We start from the raw sequence: 18,380 nt of genomic DNA, 5'->3' as shown, positions 1-18,380 counted from the left end.
AAAGAAATAGGACACAAAGCAGCTGCGAACTTAATTTTTTTCTAGGGGGATGGAAATTCCAGAGGGGTGGGGGGTCATACCTCCGACTCTCTCCATGGGGGGAGGGGTATGGATATTTTCTGGAACTACACATTCTTTGTTTACCCTCACGAGGGTGTACGCTTTCCACTTCTTGTTCTTGAAATACAGTATATTGTTTACAAACAGTTCTTGCAAATCTTGTTTATTCATATCCAATTTCAACACTATTTTTATATCACCATTTTTAAAAGGCACAGAGAGACGGACCAGGAAGATTCCTACAAATCTTGTTTATTCATGTTCAATTTCAACATTATTTATTATTATATCACCCATTAAAAGGTACAGAGAGACGGACTAGCTATTTTACTTAACTATTCCAAATTCTTTCCCACTGAATTAAATCCAGCAATTGTGAAGGATTTGGCAAGTTGTTGTACTCGCAGAACAACCCGCAGTAGCAGCCTTCTCCAAAATGAAATGGGAAAATATTCTATTTTGAAAATATATTGTTTACAATTACAAAGCATTTTTGTATTTCATGTTAATATTAGCTAACTACATGGCAAAACTGTGTACTGTTTTAGTTTTGTTAATGCTCTTCCCGGGAAAAAGGTGGCCCCAGGAATAGAACCTTGGGAAACACCACATAGCAAGAAGAACGCGTTTTTTACAATCTGTACACTACACCATCAACTGTTGGGTACTAAAACCATAGAGTAGAAGAATGGGCCCGAGTATAGAACTTTGGGAACATTTTATGTCAGCGACTTCGTGCTTTTTTGACGACAGCATAAACGGTTGCATACGAGACCTGTTGTTCTTGTCCACGCTTGACAACTTACATAGTCTCCAACAACATAAATATACCTATTTCACAAAAGTTTGTCAGTGCAAATGGCGAATGGCTTATGGGTACTAATTATTCGTAAAATTAAAGGTGTTAAATAAAGTCCAACAATGTCAGAGCCAAGCGGTAACCTTTAATGGATAGCTGTTTTGATTTATCCATATCCATATTCTTCGAGACGTATGATTACTTTCGGTCGTAGAACTGCCATTTGCCAATCGCCATTTGCACTGACAACCTTTATTGAAATAGGTGTATATCATATTTGACAAAGCCTTTCTTTTCCGCGACAACATAACGGTAGATCTACTCCGAGGATAGACTAGACTATAATCCTAAAAAAATGACAACAAATTTTCTAACACTATCACTATCAGAACGATGTCTCTTGTCTCTGAGGTGACGACGGTACCATAAGTTCTTGGTAATCAGGGGGATCGCATTCCTGTCCGCAAGGGATTTTCAACAGCTCCTGGCCCATGCCTGAGATTGGCCGAACTTTGTGGAACTCGATCAAATCGTTGAGTGTAGGGTGAGCTATTTGGTTGTGGCCGAAAAACTGGTAGGTTTGCTCGCTGGTGTCGACCAGGTAGTGTTTGCAGCGCTCCTCGGCACGATAGGTGATGGTATAACCCCAGACGCGCTCGCTCACACGGACCAGGAATGATCCTGGAACTTTGTCCAGCAAAACCTGCTCAGCATCCTGTCTCGAAATTATTCCTGTGGTGAAAAATTTATTGGAAAATATTATTGGTTATCTCTACGGGGCTAAATCTACGGCTATCTATATTGTCACGTATACTATAATTTGTGACAGTTAATACTTGGCTGACAATACGACCATGTCGTGGCATCACAATATGAGTGACACTGGCGTGACATTTCTTACTTACGTAATTTACAGTGACTATGGCGTATCACAGTATTGCGTGACATGGTTATCATAAAACGCGCGTGACAAGGCATATTTACCCATCACAATAGAAGAGTGACACTGGCGTGACATTACATACTTACGTGATTGACAGGACTATTGAGCATCATAATTATGCGTGACATGGTCATCATAAAACGCGTGTGACAAGGCATATTCACCCATAACAATATAAGAGTGACACTGGCGTGACATTACATACTTACGTGATTGACAGGACTATTGAGCATCATAATTATGCGTGACATGGTCATCATAAAACGCGTGTGACAAGGCATATTCACCCATAACAATATAAGAGTGACACTGGCGTGACATTACATACTTACGTGATTGACAGGACTATTGAGCATCATAATTATGCGTGACATGGTCATCATAAAACGCGTGTGACAAGGCATATTCACCCATAACAATATAAGAGTGACACTGGCGTGACATTACATACTTACGTAATTGACAGGACTATTGAGCATCATAATATTGCATGACATGATCGTCAGAAAACGGGCGTGACAGCATACTTACCCATAACAATATAAGTGTGACACTGGCGTGGCATTACATACTTACGTGATTGACAGGACTATTGAGCATCATAATTATGCGTGACATGGTCAACATAAAACGCGTGTGACAAGGCATATTCACCCATAACAATATAAGAGTGACACTGGCGTGACATTACATACTTACGTGATTGACAGGACTATTGAGCATCATAATATTGCATGACATGATCGTCAGAAAACGGGCGTGACAGCATACTTACCCATAACAATATAAGAGTGACACTGGCGTGACATTACATACTTACGTGATTGACAGGACTATTGAGCATCATAATATTGCATGACATGATCGTCAGAAAACGGACGTGACAGCATACTTACCCATAACAATATAAGAGTGACACTTGCGTGACATTACATACTTACGTGATTGACAGGACTATTGAGCATCATAATATTGCATGACATGATCGTCAGAAAACGGGCGTGACAGCATACTTACCCATAACAATATAAGAGTGACACTTGCGTGACATTACATACTTACGTGATTAACAGGACTATTGAGCATCATAATATTGCATGACATGATCGTCAGAAAACGGGCGTGACAGCATACTCACCCATAACAATATAAGAGTGACACTAGCGTGACATTACATACTTACGTGATTGACAGGACTATTGAGCATCATAATATTGCATGACATGATCGTCAGAAAACGGGCGTGACAGCATACTTACCCATAACAATATAAGAGTGACACTGGCGTGACATTACATACTTACGTGATTGACAGGACTATTGAGCATCATAATATTGCATGACATGATCGTCAGAAAACGGGCTTGACAGCATATTCACCCATAACATTACAATAGTGGTACTGACATGACAGTTCAGCGTCTTAGTATTGCGTGACACGATGTACTTGCGTGACTTGGTCGTCGACGTGCGTGACAAGACATACTCACCATGGAAGTAGGGCAATATTTTATCTCCGTCGTAGCATACGCGCTTGGGGAGCTCTTCTTCTTGGAACCAATTCACCACCTCCGCGCGACTCTTGGGTTTCTTGTTTCGCCGCGTGCGTTCAGGGATATGAAGGGTGGGTGTTGCGGTGGTGCTGTGAGGCCGATCCTTCCCCGAGGGGGTGCGGGTGGGTGGCGGAGGGCGTTGTGGGGCAAAGGATTTGGTGTCCCCCTCGCGTCTAGTATCATAACCACGAAGAATGTTGTGTTAGCATTATGTGACTCCATTAAGTTTAACATGCGTTTGATTTGTCCCAGCGAATACATTGGGGGTGCGCAGACCCCCTCCCTTAGGCTGCCAAAAAGTGAATCGTTTCGCACCCCCCTTCAGTAAATCCTTGGTATGCGCCTGTTACAAGTACGTCTGTAGATACAGACTGCTGTACTCTGTTTAAAGCCACGAGTGTTCAAACACAACCCGGATTGACTTGTGTAGATACTCACCTCAGTGGTACAGCCGGTGATGGGTGGTTAGGGACGGGTGGTGGGGCACGGGACGGCTTATTCACAGACCCCGTCCGGGTTGGAATCTGAGGCGGTGTGTGCGGGGCTTCTATTACAATCTTTTGACCCATAGTGTTACGTCTCTTGGCCGCAAGGGCGCGCTCTCGTAGAACTTCACTACGCGCGATGCTGACCGAGTTTCTTCGATCTCTTTCTGCTTCTTTAGCCTTCTTCTCGCTGCGTTGCCATGCTTCCTCGAGCTTTCGTTGTTCTTCGGCTTCTTTTTGCTTCACCTGTTCCCGCACACGCTTCAGGCTGATGTAGATCTCTCTCGCGCGGTTCTTCTCTTGTTCGATCAGCTCCCTTTCGCGTTGCGCTTTCTCCTCCTTGCGTTTTTCTCGTAAGCGCTCGAGTTCTTGCTTGCGCTTTAGCTCTGCCTCCGCTTGAAGCCGTTCTAATTCTCTTTGTTCTTCTTCTAGCTTCTGAGCTTTAATTCGAGCCTCCTGTTTATGCAATGGTAGCAATCACATTAGTTTCCCAAGACAGCCGCAAAAAGAAGATTCCTTCATTCGAGAAAATTTTGGTTTTTAAGAGAAAAATTTGGTCTTTAATAATATGTTATTCCCCAAAGTTAATATCAAAGCTGTTTTAGAGTTTGTTTATAGTTGGTTTATCAATTCTGTACTAGGAGGTTTAACGGTTTAATAGCACATTCCAGTGCGTCGGAGTGCGGTACAACTGTGCGCGTGGTGGACAAATGCATAAACTGATCCCTGTCGTGCTACCCCTTATAACCTTATAGCCCATCTAGGACTCGCCTCTTCTAGTTGTCTCATACGCTGTTCCCTCTGCTCTTTCTCGCGCCGCAGTCGCTCTGCTTCCTCCCGCTCTCTGCGTATCCTATCCTCTTCTTCCCTGGCTTGTCGCTCTCTTTCCTCTGTCTCCTTCCGTCTCTTCTCTTCCTCTGCCATTTGGAGTTCCTTGTACCTTTTCAACTCCTTCTCTCGTTGCTCCTGGAGTCGCCTGAGTTCTTCTTCTTGCCGCGCGATTTCATCCTCCTCGGCACGTCGCCTTTCGTCCTTCAGTCGCTGCATTTCGTGCTTGACCCTCTGCCGCTCGTCCTCCGCTCGTTGCCGTTCGTCTTCCGCTCGCTGCCTCTCGTCTTCCTCTCGCTGCCTCTCGGCCTCCACACGTAATCTCTCCTCTTCTTCTTTCTGCCTCTTTTCTTCCTCTTGACGTTGACGCTCCTCTCCTTTTCGCCTCTCTTCCTCTTGCCTCTCGCGCTCTTTAGCTTCTGCTCGTCGCCTTTCAGCCTCTTGAAGGCGCGCCACGTGCTCCGCGACTTTCTTCTGCGCGTCCTGTTTGCGGTCCCTATCTATCCTCAACGCCTCCTGTCTTTCCGCTTCTCTTTTCTACAAGCACGCGAGTAAGAATCACTTCACGTAAGGATCACTACTGGAGAGCGGACAGTTTGAAGCTGTACAGTGCGTGACGTGAAAATGAGTGTACAGTGCGTGACGTGACGGCAACTAGTTTGACCTTGGTGGCGTAACAGCTCACGGGAAAACTACGATGTACAGTGCAAGTGCGTGAAAATAAGCGTGCAATATGTGGCGTGACGGAGGATGGCGTGATGCGTGAACACAGACGACGTCGGCAAGAGGCGTAAGGCTGAACAGCGCAACCCAGGGTTTAGCTTGACGTATTGTCGCATTATGCTTAGCGAGGCTTGCTTACATATGCCGTTTATCTGCGCGATGTTTATTTGAGGTTAATAGTGTTAGTTTGTTTTATATTTCGGGTTTTATGAGCAAGGTATGGTGACAGACAGACAATTTCACAAGACACATTCATTGGAATGAATATCAAAAGGGATGAGGCATATAACTTGAAAGTTTGTCATACGGAATAAAGTCACGAACAAAGTGTTTGATTCCGTAAAAAGAAATTATTTTCCCCAACGAAGGGAACAGAGGTGGCGATTGGGTCTTTCAGCGTATGTCTCTGTTTCCCTAGGAGAATCCAAATGTGTCATAGCCTGTATTACCTCATGGGTTCAAATTAATCAGGTTTGAAAAGTGGTATTCTTCTTTATGTGCCTGTGCATTAACATGGATTTCAAAGACGAGTAAGCCATTTCTATGTTGCCCATGAACCATTGCGGGATACAACACAGATTCCCCAGTGCTACCTAATGAAATAGGCATAATCAGATAATAGAGAAGTCAAGAGTGTGTCGTTTAACAGAGGTTCGACTGTCATCGCGGTATCACACTCTGATATGCGCCCCTGCCTTACCTCCTCAAGCTTTCTCATCCTCTCTTCCATTTCAGCCTTAGCCTTCGCTGCCCTCTCCTCCTCCGCCTTCCGCCTCGCCTGCTCCTCGGCTCGCCTCTTCTCCTCTTGTTTGCGCCGCTCCTCACGCTGTTCACGCTCCACACGTTCTTTCTCTTTCTTCTCAGCTTCGAGTTTCCGTTTTTCCTCTTTCTCTTGCTAAAAAAAAAAAAACAATCATTCAAGGTCTCTTCGTCATGTCACCACAAAAAAACGTTTAAAGAAAAATAGGCTGTTTTTTTTACAAGGTTTTCGAAGTTAGGGGTTTTGCGCCTATCTTGAAAGGCAAATGTTACTTCACCAGAATGACTGACTAAAAGCAATCCTTGCCAGTCATCATTCTAGGAAGCAATTTTAGTGCTTTCCGCTAATAAAACTTGCTGGACAGGTGGAGTCTCATATGATACAGAGGCGATTTATTTAGGAAAATGCTACACAGTATAACCTCTGCAATGCCAAAACCGTTCACAGCATATGAAAATAATGTTCTTACGCGCTTCATCTTTCGCCCGTCAAATTATATTTTTGCCCTACCAACTTAAGTCTCCTGAGTTTCTCTTCCATCTCCGCCTTCTCTCTCGCCGCTTTCTCCTCCTCTGCCTTCCGTTTCGCCTCCTCTTCCGCACGTCTTTTCTCCTCTTGCCTACGGCGTTCTTCTTGTCTTTTCTTCTCAAGTTCCGCCAGTTCCTTTTCTTTCCGTTCCTGTTCCTTCCGTTCTTCTTCGAGTTTTCGTTTCTCTTCCAGAGCTCTTTGCGCAGCAAGTCTTGCTTCCTAAAACAATTGCAACATTGAATTTTAAAGCTAAGACAATCCCTGCACTAGATCTGAGCATCCCTTTTCCCTTTCCACCTTTTCCATCTTACTCCCTTTTTCCACCTTTTCCAATTTACTTATAAAATAGAAGTTCTACTTTTTTCACCGATATTCTCATTTATACAGTAGAAATTCAAAGCTTAGCTGATCCCTGAACTAAATCTTAGCCTCCCTTTTCCCTTTCCCATTCTCATTTATATAGTAGAACTTGCCAAAACAGAACAGGTTGGACTCCATTCTATATGTGATTTCAAACATAGAGTACCTCTTGTAGTTTTCTCATCCTCTCTTCTTTTAACGCTTTCTGTCTTTCCTCCTCTTCTCGTATTCTCCTCTCTTCCTCCTCCTGTTGTTCTTGTTCTTTGCGGAGCATCTCTTGGTGCGCCAATTCCCTAGCCTTCTCCTCTGCCAGCTTGTCTTCTATAAGCTCTGCCTCTGCAGAAAGGAAAATTTTAATAAATTGCAGAAAAATTTAATCAAATATGAAAATTTTGTAACAAAACAATGTAAAACCTCCCTGATTACTTCATCTTAGTGAACAGTTAGTTATTAAAGGTTATTATACGGTTTCAAATTCAAATTGGAAATAATTTGCATGAGTGAGATTTCAAAAGCTCAAATTGCAAGAGCTGCATTGGTGAGTTCAATTTTAGCTTTTGAAAAAATCACGAGTGGAAATTATGTTGAAATTGAACTCAAACCTGTATGACTTTTTATAATATACATGGCAAAATTTTATAGAAACAGACACATTATTTGTTGACAAAAAGTCAGGTGCCTTATACATTATGGCTTTTATTTCTGATTGGTTCTTACAAAATACAATTGTAAATCAATAAATTTCAATCGATTGAATGATCAATGTGGAAACATTTACAAATTTTAGTTGGAAAGAACACAGTCAATGGTTCCAGCGTAAAATGCTGTTTTGAACATGCTTTTGATGCCACAATTAGGCATTCATTTCATTGTATAAAACAACTAAACAATGAAAATTAGTATTTTCTTACACGATAGATACTGTATAATACTCTAAACAATTCTCAAAACCTTTTCTGATAAAAACAATTTAAACATTAGAAAGAAAGAGCGAGAAATGAGATGAAAATCGTTAGAATTTATGTACAAAAGTTTTCAATTGTCACAACTCGTTGCACACACTGTTTTACCGTGATTTGATTGGTTCATATTTTTTTCAACTGTTTGTAAGCCAATCAGCATCCAGGAATACTGCACTGAATTCCCTTTTTTTTCTGCAATGAATTACCTGAAAACTGCACTGCTCTCATCCAATAAAAATCAAGTAATTTTGCATGTATATTTTATAAGGGAGGAAATAATTTTCATGCGAAGGATCTAGTTGGTATTCTATGCAATTTTAAGGTTTGAGTTAAAGTACAGTCAATGCAGTACATGCAATACATTGAACCACGTTACTGTATTCATCAGATATATCAAAGTCGTATGGGAGGGGAAGAGGGATGGAGGGTATATGGACTTTCAGAGGAATCAGACAATGATAACACCAAAACCAATGAATAAAAAGGAGTCCAATTGATATGTGTCTTCACTTCTCTTCACTCTCTGTTGTTGATTACCTTATGCTATTTATTCTCTCTATTATGATTTTGGTGAACAAAAATTACTGAACAAAAAGCCTTTCACAATTACCTTTTTGTTTGGCCTCAGCATCAACTTCCTCACCATCCTCTCCCAGGACCCAAACCCATGGATTCCCATCTTTAGCTATCAGGTAGTGAACAGTCTTGTCAACATCTAGAAAAAGTTCAAAAGACATCACCTAATGGTTATAAAGAGCTACACATAGTACAGGGAGTCCTGGGTAAAAAATAGACAAAAATATATATTTATCTGTGTCGACACAACTATGACTAGGTTAAAATTACCTTTCTTAGTCTTTGGAGGATTCAGCTTCTCTTTCTTCTCTAGCTCTTTTTCACGCTCGTTATAGCGACGAATTTGCTCCTCTCTCATTTTGAAAAACAATATCTGTTTCTGCTCCTCCTCTAGTTCAGCCAACAGGTCAGGGTCAATGTACATGTCACGGAGAATTTGGGTTAACATCTTGCTTGAGTATATAAAACTTTACCTGAAAAAATAAATGATAATTTGATTTTGAGTGCACCTTTTTTTACTTTGTCAGATTTCATTCGTTATATTAGAACAAAAATGTGATTACAAGAATGGCAAGACTAAAGGGATGGACAATTTGATAATTGATGGGGGGGGGGAAGGGTGGTGTATATAAATTTTTTTCCCCTGACAGTTTTGCTACTTGTTTTATTTTTCCTAAAAAGATGTGACAATTTTTCTACCAGTCTTTGTTTGCTCGATTCAAAGGGCCTTAGCATTCTCGATATTTATTTTTTGGTGGGGGGGGGGGGGGGGAATTAGCCACTTCCCAATCAAAAACTAAATGGTCCTTTCCTAAGGCTTGATACATATGACGCACCTCTGCAATCAAAAACTAAATGGTCCTTTCCTAAGGCTAGATACATCACACCTCTGCCATGTCTAATCTGTTTATTCACATTGGGCACATAAACAGTTCTACGTCTGAATCAGTTAAGTTTGGCACAGCAGAATTTAAATAGTAGTATCGAATGACCAAAGCATGACGCCCATTTTAATGTCAACCTTTTGTTGTGCCCAATCACATTTTCGTAAAAGTAAATAACGTGTTTACCTATGAACAACCCGCACTTTTTTCACACCAAAATGACCTTCAAAATTAGTTATACGCGGAATGCCACTTTTTATTATTTGCATAATAAGGAAACAATTAAAAGATTGTCTATAATTGGTCATTGATGGTTTGCGTGTTTAAGTTACCAATAAAAACACTGGGATTTCGATCGATTCTATTGAATTGTTCACTAGCCAACTGCAAATTTCCTTTTTGCAGCATTTCTTTCTGGAATTGCTGTAGCACGCAATGCAAGTTTTAAACATTTGAATATTTAATTATTTACTATTTTGAGCTCAAAATTCTCAGGTATATACAGTACCTAGTGTCAAAAAGGGCAAAAATTGAATGTGAATAAGCCTTTTCTATCTTTAAGCCCCCAGCCATCCATCCTCCCTCCCCCTCCATCTGCTAACCAGAGTTTTTTTTAGAGCTTGTAGGATTAGTTATTGGATTGTAAACTGTCAAAGGTCAGAAAATATGGACTTTGAATACTAAGCCAGTAAATATCATAATGCCATTATTCAGTAATACTCTATAATACAAAGAAACCATGTTTAAAAACAGAAAAAAAACTGCCATAATAACTTACTTTACTATGGACTTGAATGATCTACAATGCCTGGTTGTCTGGCTTCTGAAGGAACAGACCAATGTAGAAGAAAATGAGAGAGAGAACAGCAAGTGTCACAAACAGAATAATGAACACGGCCGTGCAGCAAACACAACTTTCACGCATCACTGACAACCATGATTTTGCTGTCTATTATGTGTGGCATCAGATGCTTCTGAAAAAGAAAACAAAAAAGACTTAATTTACCATGCAGAATAATAAAATAAAACAAAAAAGACTTAATTTACAATGCAGAATGAAATAAAACAAAAAAAAGACTTAATTTTCAATGAAGAATAATGAAATGCAAAATGGTGGTTGTAGTTAAAAGATATGTTTTTTGGGGGGGTGTGGGTTGAAGGGAGATGTTAGGCTTCGTTTGACTGAAAAGGAATTTTCACATTATATCCTGTATAAAGGGAAGGGCCCAGGTCTACCTCTATCTACTTAGAGCTTCAAAATTATTTCTTGTTTCCTTGCCCTTTTGACATTGCACATCTCCTGCAGTTGGCTGAGAAGTGAAGCTCTGAGGGCCATGGTGAAATTTTTTGGACCATTTCTCATCCGCTGACATCAACTGCCAATATTCCAGTGAGCAAAAGAAGGTTTTTTTTATATCCCAGTGACTTGACTGAAAATACGAAAACATTTCTCTTGCCTGATGATGTGTGTGAACATGAGAAAACCATTAAACTGCTGTGGGCGAAAAAAATGTGATTTGCTATGATACTTTTATTCAAGATATAATTGGCTGAAACACCAACTGCCAATGCAGCCTCAACCTTGAGTAATCGAGACTTATCAATAAAATAAAAAAAATCCATACAACAACCGGTTTATGAGAACAAACACTAGCTCAAAACTTGCATTAGAACTGATGGATTTACACCTAGTACAAAAGTAATAAAATTCACCTCCCGCCAAAAATCATGCCATATGTTTTATACATTTGTGCTGCCTTCTTCAGGAAATCCTGAATCCACCGTATAGTTAAGACTTTACTTATATTTCTGTAACCGGTGCTTAACACATAGACACATATAGGGTGTGGTATAATTAGACTCAGACTAATGGTACTACCTAATCGCACTTAAAACAGCTGGACATCAATTATTAACACTAATCAAAACTACCACAAATACAGCCTTATTAACATTAACACCCCATACTCATGTAATGCAAATTCTCATTTTATATTGCATGTCCATAGAGATTTTTTGCATGAATGCACATTGTATGCATAAACAAAACAAAACAGAGATCATCACCTTGTAAAACGAAGTGAGAAATTATTGGATTATTGACTTTGTAGAAAACATTATAATTACATTGAACAATGAGTGTGTAACTTTATGTACTACCATTAACAAGGTGATTTCGAGGGTGTAACAAAAATAACTTTAAAAATTACTATAAAATTGAGAAGTTCACAAACTTCGAAGCTCAAACACTAACGCAAGTAACTCGCCCCTAGCAAGTTACTATTATTGGCAATATAATAACTGATATTAAATTCTTGCAAAGCACCCTCGATCGCATAAATAGGATTTAGATGTGAACATTAACTTTACACACACTTTGGAAATGTGGAGCGATCAGTGTTTCCACTTCTCCAGTCTCTAACTAGCTCTAAAGAGTATACGTGGGTCTATGCCAGAGTCCTTGACTTGTGAGCTGAAGTTGCTTTAAAATTGTATTTATCAAATATTCAACCGAGAAACAAAGTAGATGTTGCTTTCAAATAGCAAAGGAACGAATTGTTAACAAGATGAACCCCAGTGAACCTAACATTTTTCAGAGCGCTTTTACCATCTCGCCCGACAGTTTTAAATTGTTGATTATCTACCATACCATAGACGATTTAAAAGGTTTATGATAATCCTGAAATGGAATCAGCATTTGAGCGGTAATACATGCTTTTAAAGAGAGTGAAACACGAATGCCGCAAGCAGAAACTTTCAAAACATACCTACCTCACTACAGCTTGCAAACGCTTCTCTTCGCTAATCAGAATAATACGATCAAAATATCGTCTCGATCCTTAGAAAATTAGCGGAGTAGGAGTTTATCTTGAAGATGCAGTTAACCCAGCGGGCTTCTCTTCGTTTTAAAAAGCAAATTCAGTTGTCAGTAAGGACACAACCCATTTCATACAACACTTTGCTTTTGGGTTTCAGGAAGTTTTGACCGGGAGAGATCTGGGTTTTTATTGGGCTGAATGAAGTCACCTAATTGTGTGGCGAACCAATCACAATGTAGTATTCCAGAAAGAAGTCTTCCGTGACGTAAAAGATGTGACACAAAGATCAATTTAAATTTGCTACCGTCTGATGAAGGTTTGAGCAAATTTCAAAATGTGATTGTTAATAACCCTTTCAAATCACAATCGGAAAACTCTTGATAAGGTCATCTGATCTACCCACTAAAATGTACGCCTTACGGAACTTGAAGACAGCTGATCACTTCCATGATAGATAAAAGGGCGGTTTGTAAGGGGAAGACTTTAGACATAACCGGATTCTGTTTAGCAACGTAAGGAATTCTAAACAAATGAAGATTTTATTCGGTTTTCTTTTTAAGCAAAATACTGATTACACTGTATTACGAGCTGAATATTTTAATGAATATTGTATGGTGTGCGATGTTGCTCGAAGAAGTCCTCCCAAGAGATTTTCAGCAAAGGTTTATTAGTTCTTAGAGAGACTCGAAAGACTTTCATTGGCTCGAGTATACGGGCATGCGAAGGAGTGGGGTATGGTGTATCTTGATGGTGGTATAAAATAATGTGTGTTTGAAAAAAGAAACTGATAACGCTGTTTTTCATAACGTAACAATCGTTGAGTGTTAGTCCCTTTTAAAATGTCTTCATTCCCGAATTTGGAAGACGCATTGTTTGTCATTACCATTACGGGCTTACAAACCACTCAACAGTGTTACAAACCATGTTTTATCTTCTCGTTTCGTACGGTACGACCGTCAACTCGCTAATTTACATTTTGCAAAAGGGACAAAAAGGTCCTTTTGCCAGTGATAAGACGATAAGCGGATCCGAGCTAGCTTCACTCCAAGACACACATACAAACGTTTGCTTTATGATTCGCTTTCACACAAGTATATTTTGCAGTAGTGTCTATCATAGAAGCGTCTCATTCTCCATGGACATTGCATGGTCAACACTTTGAGCTTTTTCTCGTTTCAGAGCTTTCGTGGCGCTCTCGGCAGCTCTTCCCAAAAGTTCACAATGTTCATCATGTACCTTTGCTGTGGAGCCATAACCCTCTTTCTCAGCCATTTCCACGAATGGAAGCCTCTCCTCTAGGTCAGTTAAACTCTTTTTACGATCTTTGCGGCCACTGCTGAAAAGGTTCTGTACCCTTGACTTGGAGTTTCCTAGCCTGTTTCGAGAACCACGGTGGATTCCTTGAAAGAAGGCTCTTATTTTAGTTGGAGTCATTCTTGGAGGGCTTGGTGTCGTAGGAGGAGGGATATCAGGAACATTAGGAGATGGAGAAATATCCATAGCGTAAACAGAACACGAATTATTTGAGACGACAGTTTAGGACAAAGATTTTTAAGCTTTCAAATTTTCGCGCCGCCTTCTCACGTGCTCCTTTATGCAAATCACTAGGAGTTCAGCTCACCTCAATATTCCGGCGCTTAATTTACTACTTTGTTTTTGCACGTGGCAATGCAAAACTCAAGCAAAAAATGTATGTGATAATGTCTTCATTCTAACGGAAATTATGCTGCACAGCCGATGTACAACAAATGTTTAGAGAAGGCTAGTAGAAGTTTGTAAAGTATGGAATAATGTTCGGGAGAAAAAAAAACATAGCCCCTCCCCCAACAAAAAAAAGCGTTTCACCAAAAGCTGGGGAAAATTATGGAAATTATGTACCATCTGATCGAATGATTCTGAAACAATATAGACAAAAAAGTATTTGTTTCTAATTGAAATATAAAAGTTAATGCTACATTTTCAAGGACTTATCTTCCAGGTTATCATGTCATTTAGAGTGTACAAAATTACTTGACACATAGCACATACAATTTTTATTACACTTTGCTATATTATAGTAACGGACATTAAAATCAAGTGAATACCACCAGGAGCATCAACTCTAAGATGTCAACCAACTGAGAGTCAAGAAATTCCATGACAACATAAGGGAGTGATAATTTATTAGGGCAAGGGGGGGGGGGGGGGGGCTCAGTCATTTACTGTAAAATGTATTCATTAACTTTAACATATTGCAAATCAAATACACTTAGTTTAGGTTCCCGTGTTTCCTTAACGTTGACGAATGAATGGTAGGGCACAATAACCATTATGCATTTCTTCTAAAGTAAAAATGCAAAAGGCATCTTGTAACAGGGGCGGATCGTGAAAAGGACAAATTGAAAACCGTGATCCGTGATTGCTAACTTCGCCGTGATTCGTGAATGACGAAATTTGATCAGCGTGAATCGTGATCTATGCTCTTTAAAAATCGTAAATCGTGATTTATGCTTTTAAAATACCGTGAATCGTGATTTCCGAGTAAAGATTGATCCTTGTCGTCAGTTTATCAGCTTATCGTGAAACGTGATTTCCTAATTTTTGAAACTAGTGAAACGTGCAGGTCCCTCCCCCCCTTACCGCCCATGTTGTAAGGATGAGTTGTCCCCTTTAGGGGACAGAGATAGAAGATGTTTTGTGTTTTTATAAACACTTCATGAAAAAATCGATGTTGATAAACAAAAATGAAAACTTACAAATGAAAGGCAAATTAACCTAAAAAAAAGATCTGAATGTATCAGAGGTGTTCTTATAGCATTTTTAGATCCTAGACGTCTACATTCACTGCCGCAACCCACTGGTCGACAGATAATCAAGATAAGCCTGTAGCTCCCTGTGCAGACAGTCGGGCTCTCAACTTCCTGCAAAGGGGACTCTCTTTGGTAAATAATGAGCTATTTTTGCAGCATAACTATAGACCACAATGGTAATATTCTTTTCCACTGATATGCATCGCAGGGCTTTGCTTTAAAGATTCCTTTGAGAAACTTGGATAATTTTAATTTCTTCCTATAGTCAAATCTGCCTACTACTATGTTGATCCGAATGGTACCACTAATGGTTCTTTATGATTGACATGGAAGCCTGTTAGCGAGTCTTCTGCACCTTTGGCAGCTGATATTACCTGAGGAGAAATGCATTTAAAATTCAATGCACTTAAAATGTAACAAAACTATTTTTAAAATATATTTAAATATTGCTTTTCTACTAACATAAACAAATATTCTAAATACTGGCAAAGAGATCCCAGGAGAGCATTAGGCTTTTAGGGAAGAAAAGTCCAAGGGCTATCTTCCCTAACTGTTCTTTAACATTCCCCTTTTAAAACAAATTAATGCAGTGTTAATGTGAGCTACGACTTGACTTTTTTATCCGAGAGTGTCCCAATGTAAATGACCAGGTTTTTACAATCGCATGCTGACCCAACCTGGATTTGAAGCTGGGACAACTGGCTTGAGAAATCTGTGACAAAGAGCTATCACTTCTGTCTGGTGACTAGCCTTATTGTACAACTTACCAAATTAACATCAGATGGAGCGATGGGGTCGGCAGCAAGGATTGTGCTTGGTGCTGTAACACCTGATGGAAGAGGTCGTCCTTTGGGTAAATGTGAGACATTTGCAGCTGATAGTTTGGACCTAGGGTTAATTGCAAGGAATTATCCGACTGTCACTATCAATATTGCCAACATCATATAAAGCATAATAGATACAGCAGAAAGCCAAAAAGAAACCTATGTATTAAGACATCTGACATTTTAAGACATGTTTACTCTAAGACATAAAGGTTGGGTGCAGAGCCCGAAAGCATATATGGAGTTTGGGAGAGGTTTCTTGATATTGTACTAACATGCTTCTTATGCAGCAGCCAAAGAGAGTTAAAATTAAATGTCCAAATCTTAACAATAGACTTAAACTTTTCTATACATAAGGAAAGTCTTTCTTTATGAATGAGGTACCTGTAAAAATGGAGGCCTGATTCAAGTACAAATATTATCATATAAATGCATCTTTTGCTAGGGTAACAAACACCCTGTAGTTCAGTGTTTGTTATTAGATCATTATAAACATTGTTTTCTGAACTTACAAATATAATCTAGATCGCTCCAAATATTCTGTTCTTTCTAAACTGTGTGGTTCTGTCGAAGAAACATCTATGACATTGCTGCAAGAAGGAAAGACCACAAGACAAGTGAGAATATGAAATATAAGCTCTACAAGTATTTTCAGTGGCTACAGTACATAGTATCATTCATGACAAAATTCCATGTTGGAGCTTTAACATAGGAGGATTTTACTTGGGTCAATGAGTGACAGTAAAATGAGTGGAGAAATAAAACTCCTTAAATTACATTAAGTTCTGGCAATAAATATCCAAGGTTTTTGAAGTTATTTTTGTTGCTTTTAAATATAATATGAAATCTTTGCATGGATTTCAAATAAACTATTCACACTCAATTACCATTACAAGTCATGTATTGGAATAATGATATTATCTATCTATCTACTGTAAAGTTTTCATCATTTGGTATTGGTCAAATGTGTAATTATGTACTTACTTAGCAGTTTGGTGTAATATTCTGTTGAGCATAGACTGTTCATCTGTTTTGGAAATTGGTGTTGCTGAAGTGGTTATACCATCATCCCTGTGAAAATAAAGTTTACATCACACTGTGTGTGTCTTCTCATTGATCTCCAACTCCCTTTCTTCAGGCAAATGAGCTGTCCTATCTACTTCTCTATGTTTTCTTTACGATGATTCACACATGTATGTCTTCAGCAGACATGCAGACCTTAAAGCAGCATTGTCACCAGTTTAATTCCAGTCAATTAAGTAACAATCTCCAATGAATTTTACTGTAAAATGCAAAAAAAATTGAAAGCAGTTTCTATTGGAAGTTTCTTTGAGGATGTGATTGTGGATGGCCTGTTAAATATCTCGGATTCTAATAGATTCTTTTGTCTTTGAATGGTTGAGGTTTCGGTAGGACCTCTGAAGGTAGACTGGTGATAATGCGGCGCATGAGCTGTCTCATCTACTTACCCAGCCCTCTGGTTGTTTGGCACTGGAGCTGATGTATTGCCGTTCAAGAGAGGAGATCTCTCATTCACAGGACCCTATTAGATAATACCAAAAGATGGTATCCAATCAGTACTCTATAGAAACTAGGACCTCTCGCAGGACTAGTTAACCCCTCCCTAAACTCAAATAGATGGTACAAGTAAGTTTCCTGTAAGTTCTAGCCGCAGAGTATACTTGAAGGACGGATTCAAAAACTTTTCCCAGATAAACCAGAGGACCAATTCTTGTCAATCAAAGATTCCAAAATGGAGATTTGATTATGCAATATCTCAATTAGGTTTTTAAAGACACAATGTTGTTTCTTTACACTTAGACTGGTATGGTATCTTTCATTTTATGGTGAACAACTGTGTTGCTGTAAAACCATTTGAGCAAGAAATATCGCAAAATTTGAAAAAAGCATTTAGTCTTGTTAATAATGTATATCAGCACTGTGTATTAAACAAAAATACTCAGTATTTTGGACGATCAAATTAAATAAGAAATCGTTTAAAAAAGTTGATGTAAATTTCACTAACAGTCACTCTTTTGTCACATGACACACTTACACGATAACCGTAATACGAACCTGATTTGCGCTGTCTTCCTCGCAACTACAACAGCACCCCATTACAAATAGATCACACTAACAGGTCCAGAAGTATATATGCTCTTTCTCTCGATATTTGATTCTCAGTTTGCAAGTTTTTCTAGCCGCAACCAGTGAATGTCACGCTTATGTACTCAACTTGTTGCAAAATACTACCAGACAGGAAGCGACTTTGCACTCAAGGCCAGGTCACACAGGAAGGCTCGGCTGTCTAGTAACACAGGAAGCCTATATCTCAGTGTCACTAAATCAAGACCAACGTATTTCCAATTCTAGTTGCACTATATCTCTTCAAAATCTATTTTTTTCATTATAAGTCCATTACAAAATTGGTTTTCAGTTTTAAAATGATTCGGGGCTTTTTTTGATTGAAGTTTTCTTAGAGAACTA

General features: G+C 39.3%; 2 protein-coding genes across 3 annotated transcripts; both read right to left on the bottom strand.

Annotated features, from left to right (window-relative positions):
- Nucleotides 1-207: 207 nt before the first annotated feature.
- Nucleotides 208-12,458, bottom strand: LOC5522009 (trichohyalin). 2 transcript variants are annotated; one of them, XM_001641736.3, is made up of 11 exons: nucleotides 12,234-12,458; nucleotides 10,240-10,435; nucleotides 8,848-9,050; nucleotides 8,612-8,716; nucleotides 7,206-7,375; nucleotides 6,662-6,898; nucleotides 6,092-6,286; nucleotides 4,612-5,205; nucleotides 3,794-4,296; nucleotides 3,293-3,528; nucleotides 208-1,591 (listed from the first exon to the last, which is right to left on the bottom strand). In XM_001641736.3, exons 3-11 carry the CDS (start codon nucleotides 9,023-9,025, stop codon nucleotides 1,245-1,247), a joined length of 2,565 nt encoding a protein of 854 aa, XP_001641786.2. In that variant the 5' UTR covers nucleotides 9,026-9,050; nucleotides 10,240-10,435; nucleotides 12,234-12,458; the 3' UTR covers nucleotides 208-1,244. The 2 variants fall into 2 exon arrangements, with proteins under 2 accessions (XP_001641786.2, XP_048589453.1); XM_048733496.1 differs by having other exon boundaries at nucleotides 10,240-10,432.
- A 1,840-nt stretch (nucleotides 12,459-14,298) lies between these two features.
- On the bottom strand, nucleotides 14,299-18,181 carry LOC5522010 (ragulator complex protein LAMTOR1). Its single transcript, XM_001641738.3, has 6 exons — nucleotides 17,970-18,181; nucleotides 17,363-17,436; nucleotides 16,878-16,964; nucleotides 16,406-16,483; nucleotides 15,837-15,957; nucleotides 14,299-15,443 (listed from the first exon to the last, which is right to left on the bottom strand). Exons 1-6 carry the CDS (start codon nucleotides 18,009-18,011, stop codon nucleotides 15,351-15,353), a joined length of 495 nt encoding a protein of 164 aa, XP_001641788.1. The 5' UTR covers nucleotides 18,012-18,181; the 3' UTR covers nucleotides 14,299-15,350.
- Nucleotides 18,182-18,380: the final 199 nt, after the last annotated feature.

Source organism: Nematostella vectensis, chromosome 10 (genome assembly GCF_932526225.1).
Source record: "Nematostella vectensis chromosome 10, jaNemVect1.1, whole genome shotgun sequence".
Taxonomy (NCBI): Eukaryota; Metazoa; Cnidaria; class Anthozoa; order Actiniaria; family Edwardsiidae; genus Nematostella; species Nematostella vectensis.
Note: the sequence above shows the minus strand (reverse complement) of the source record. Positions and strands in the feature narration are given on the sequence as shown.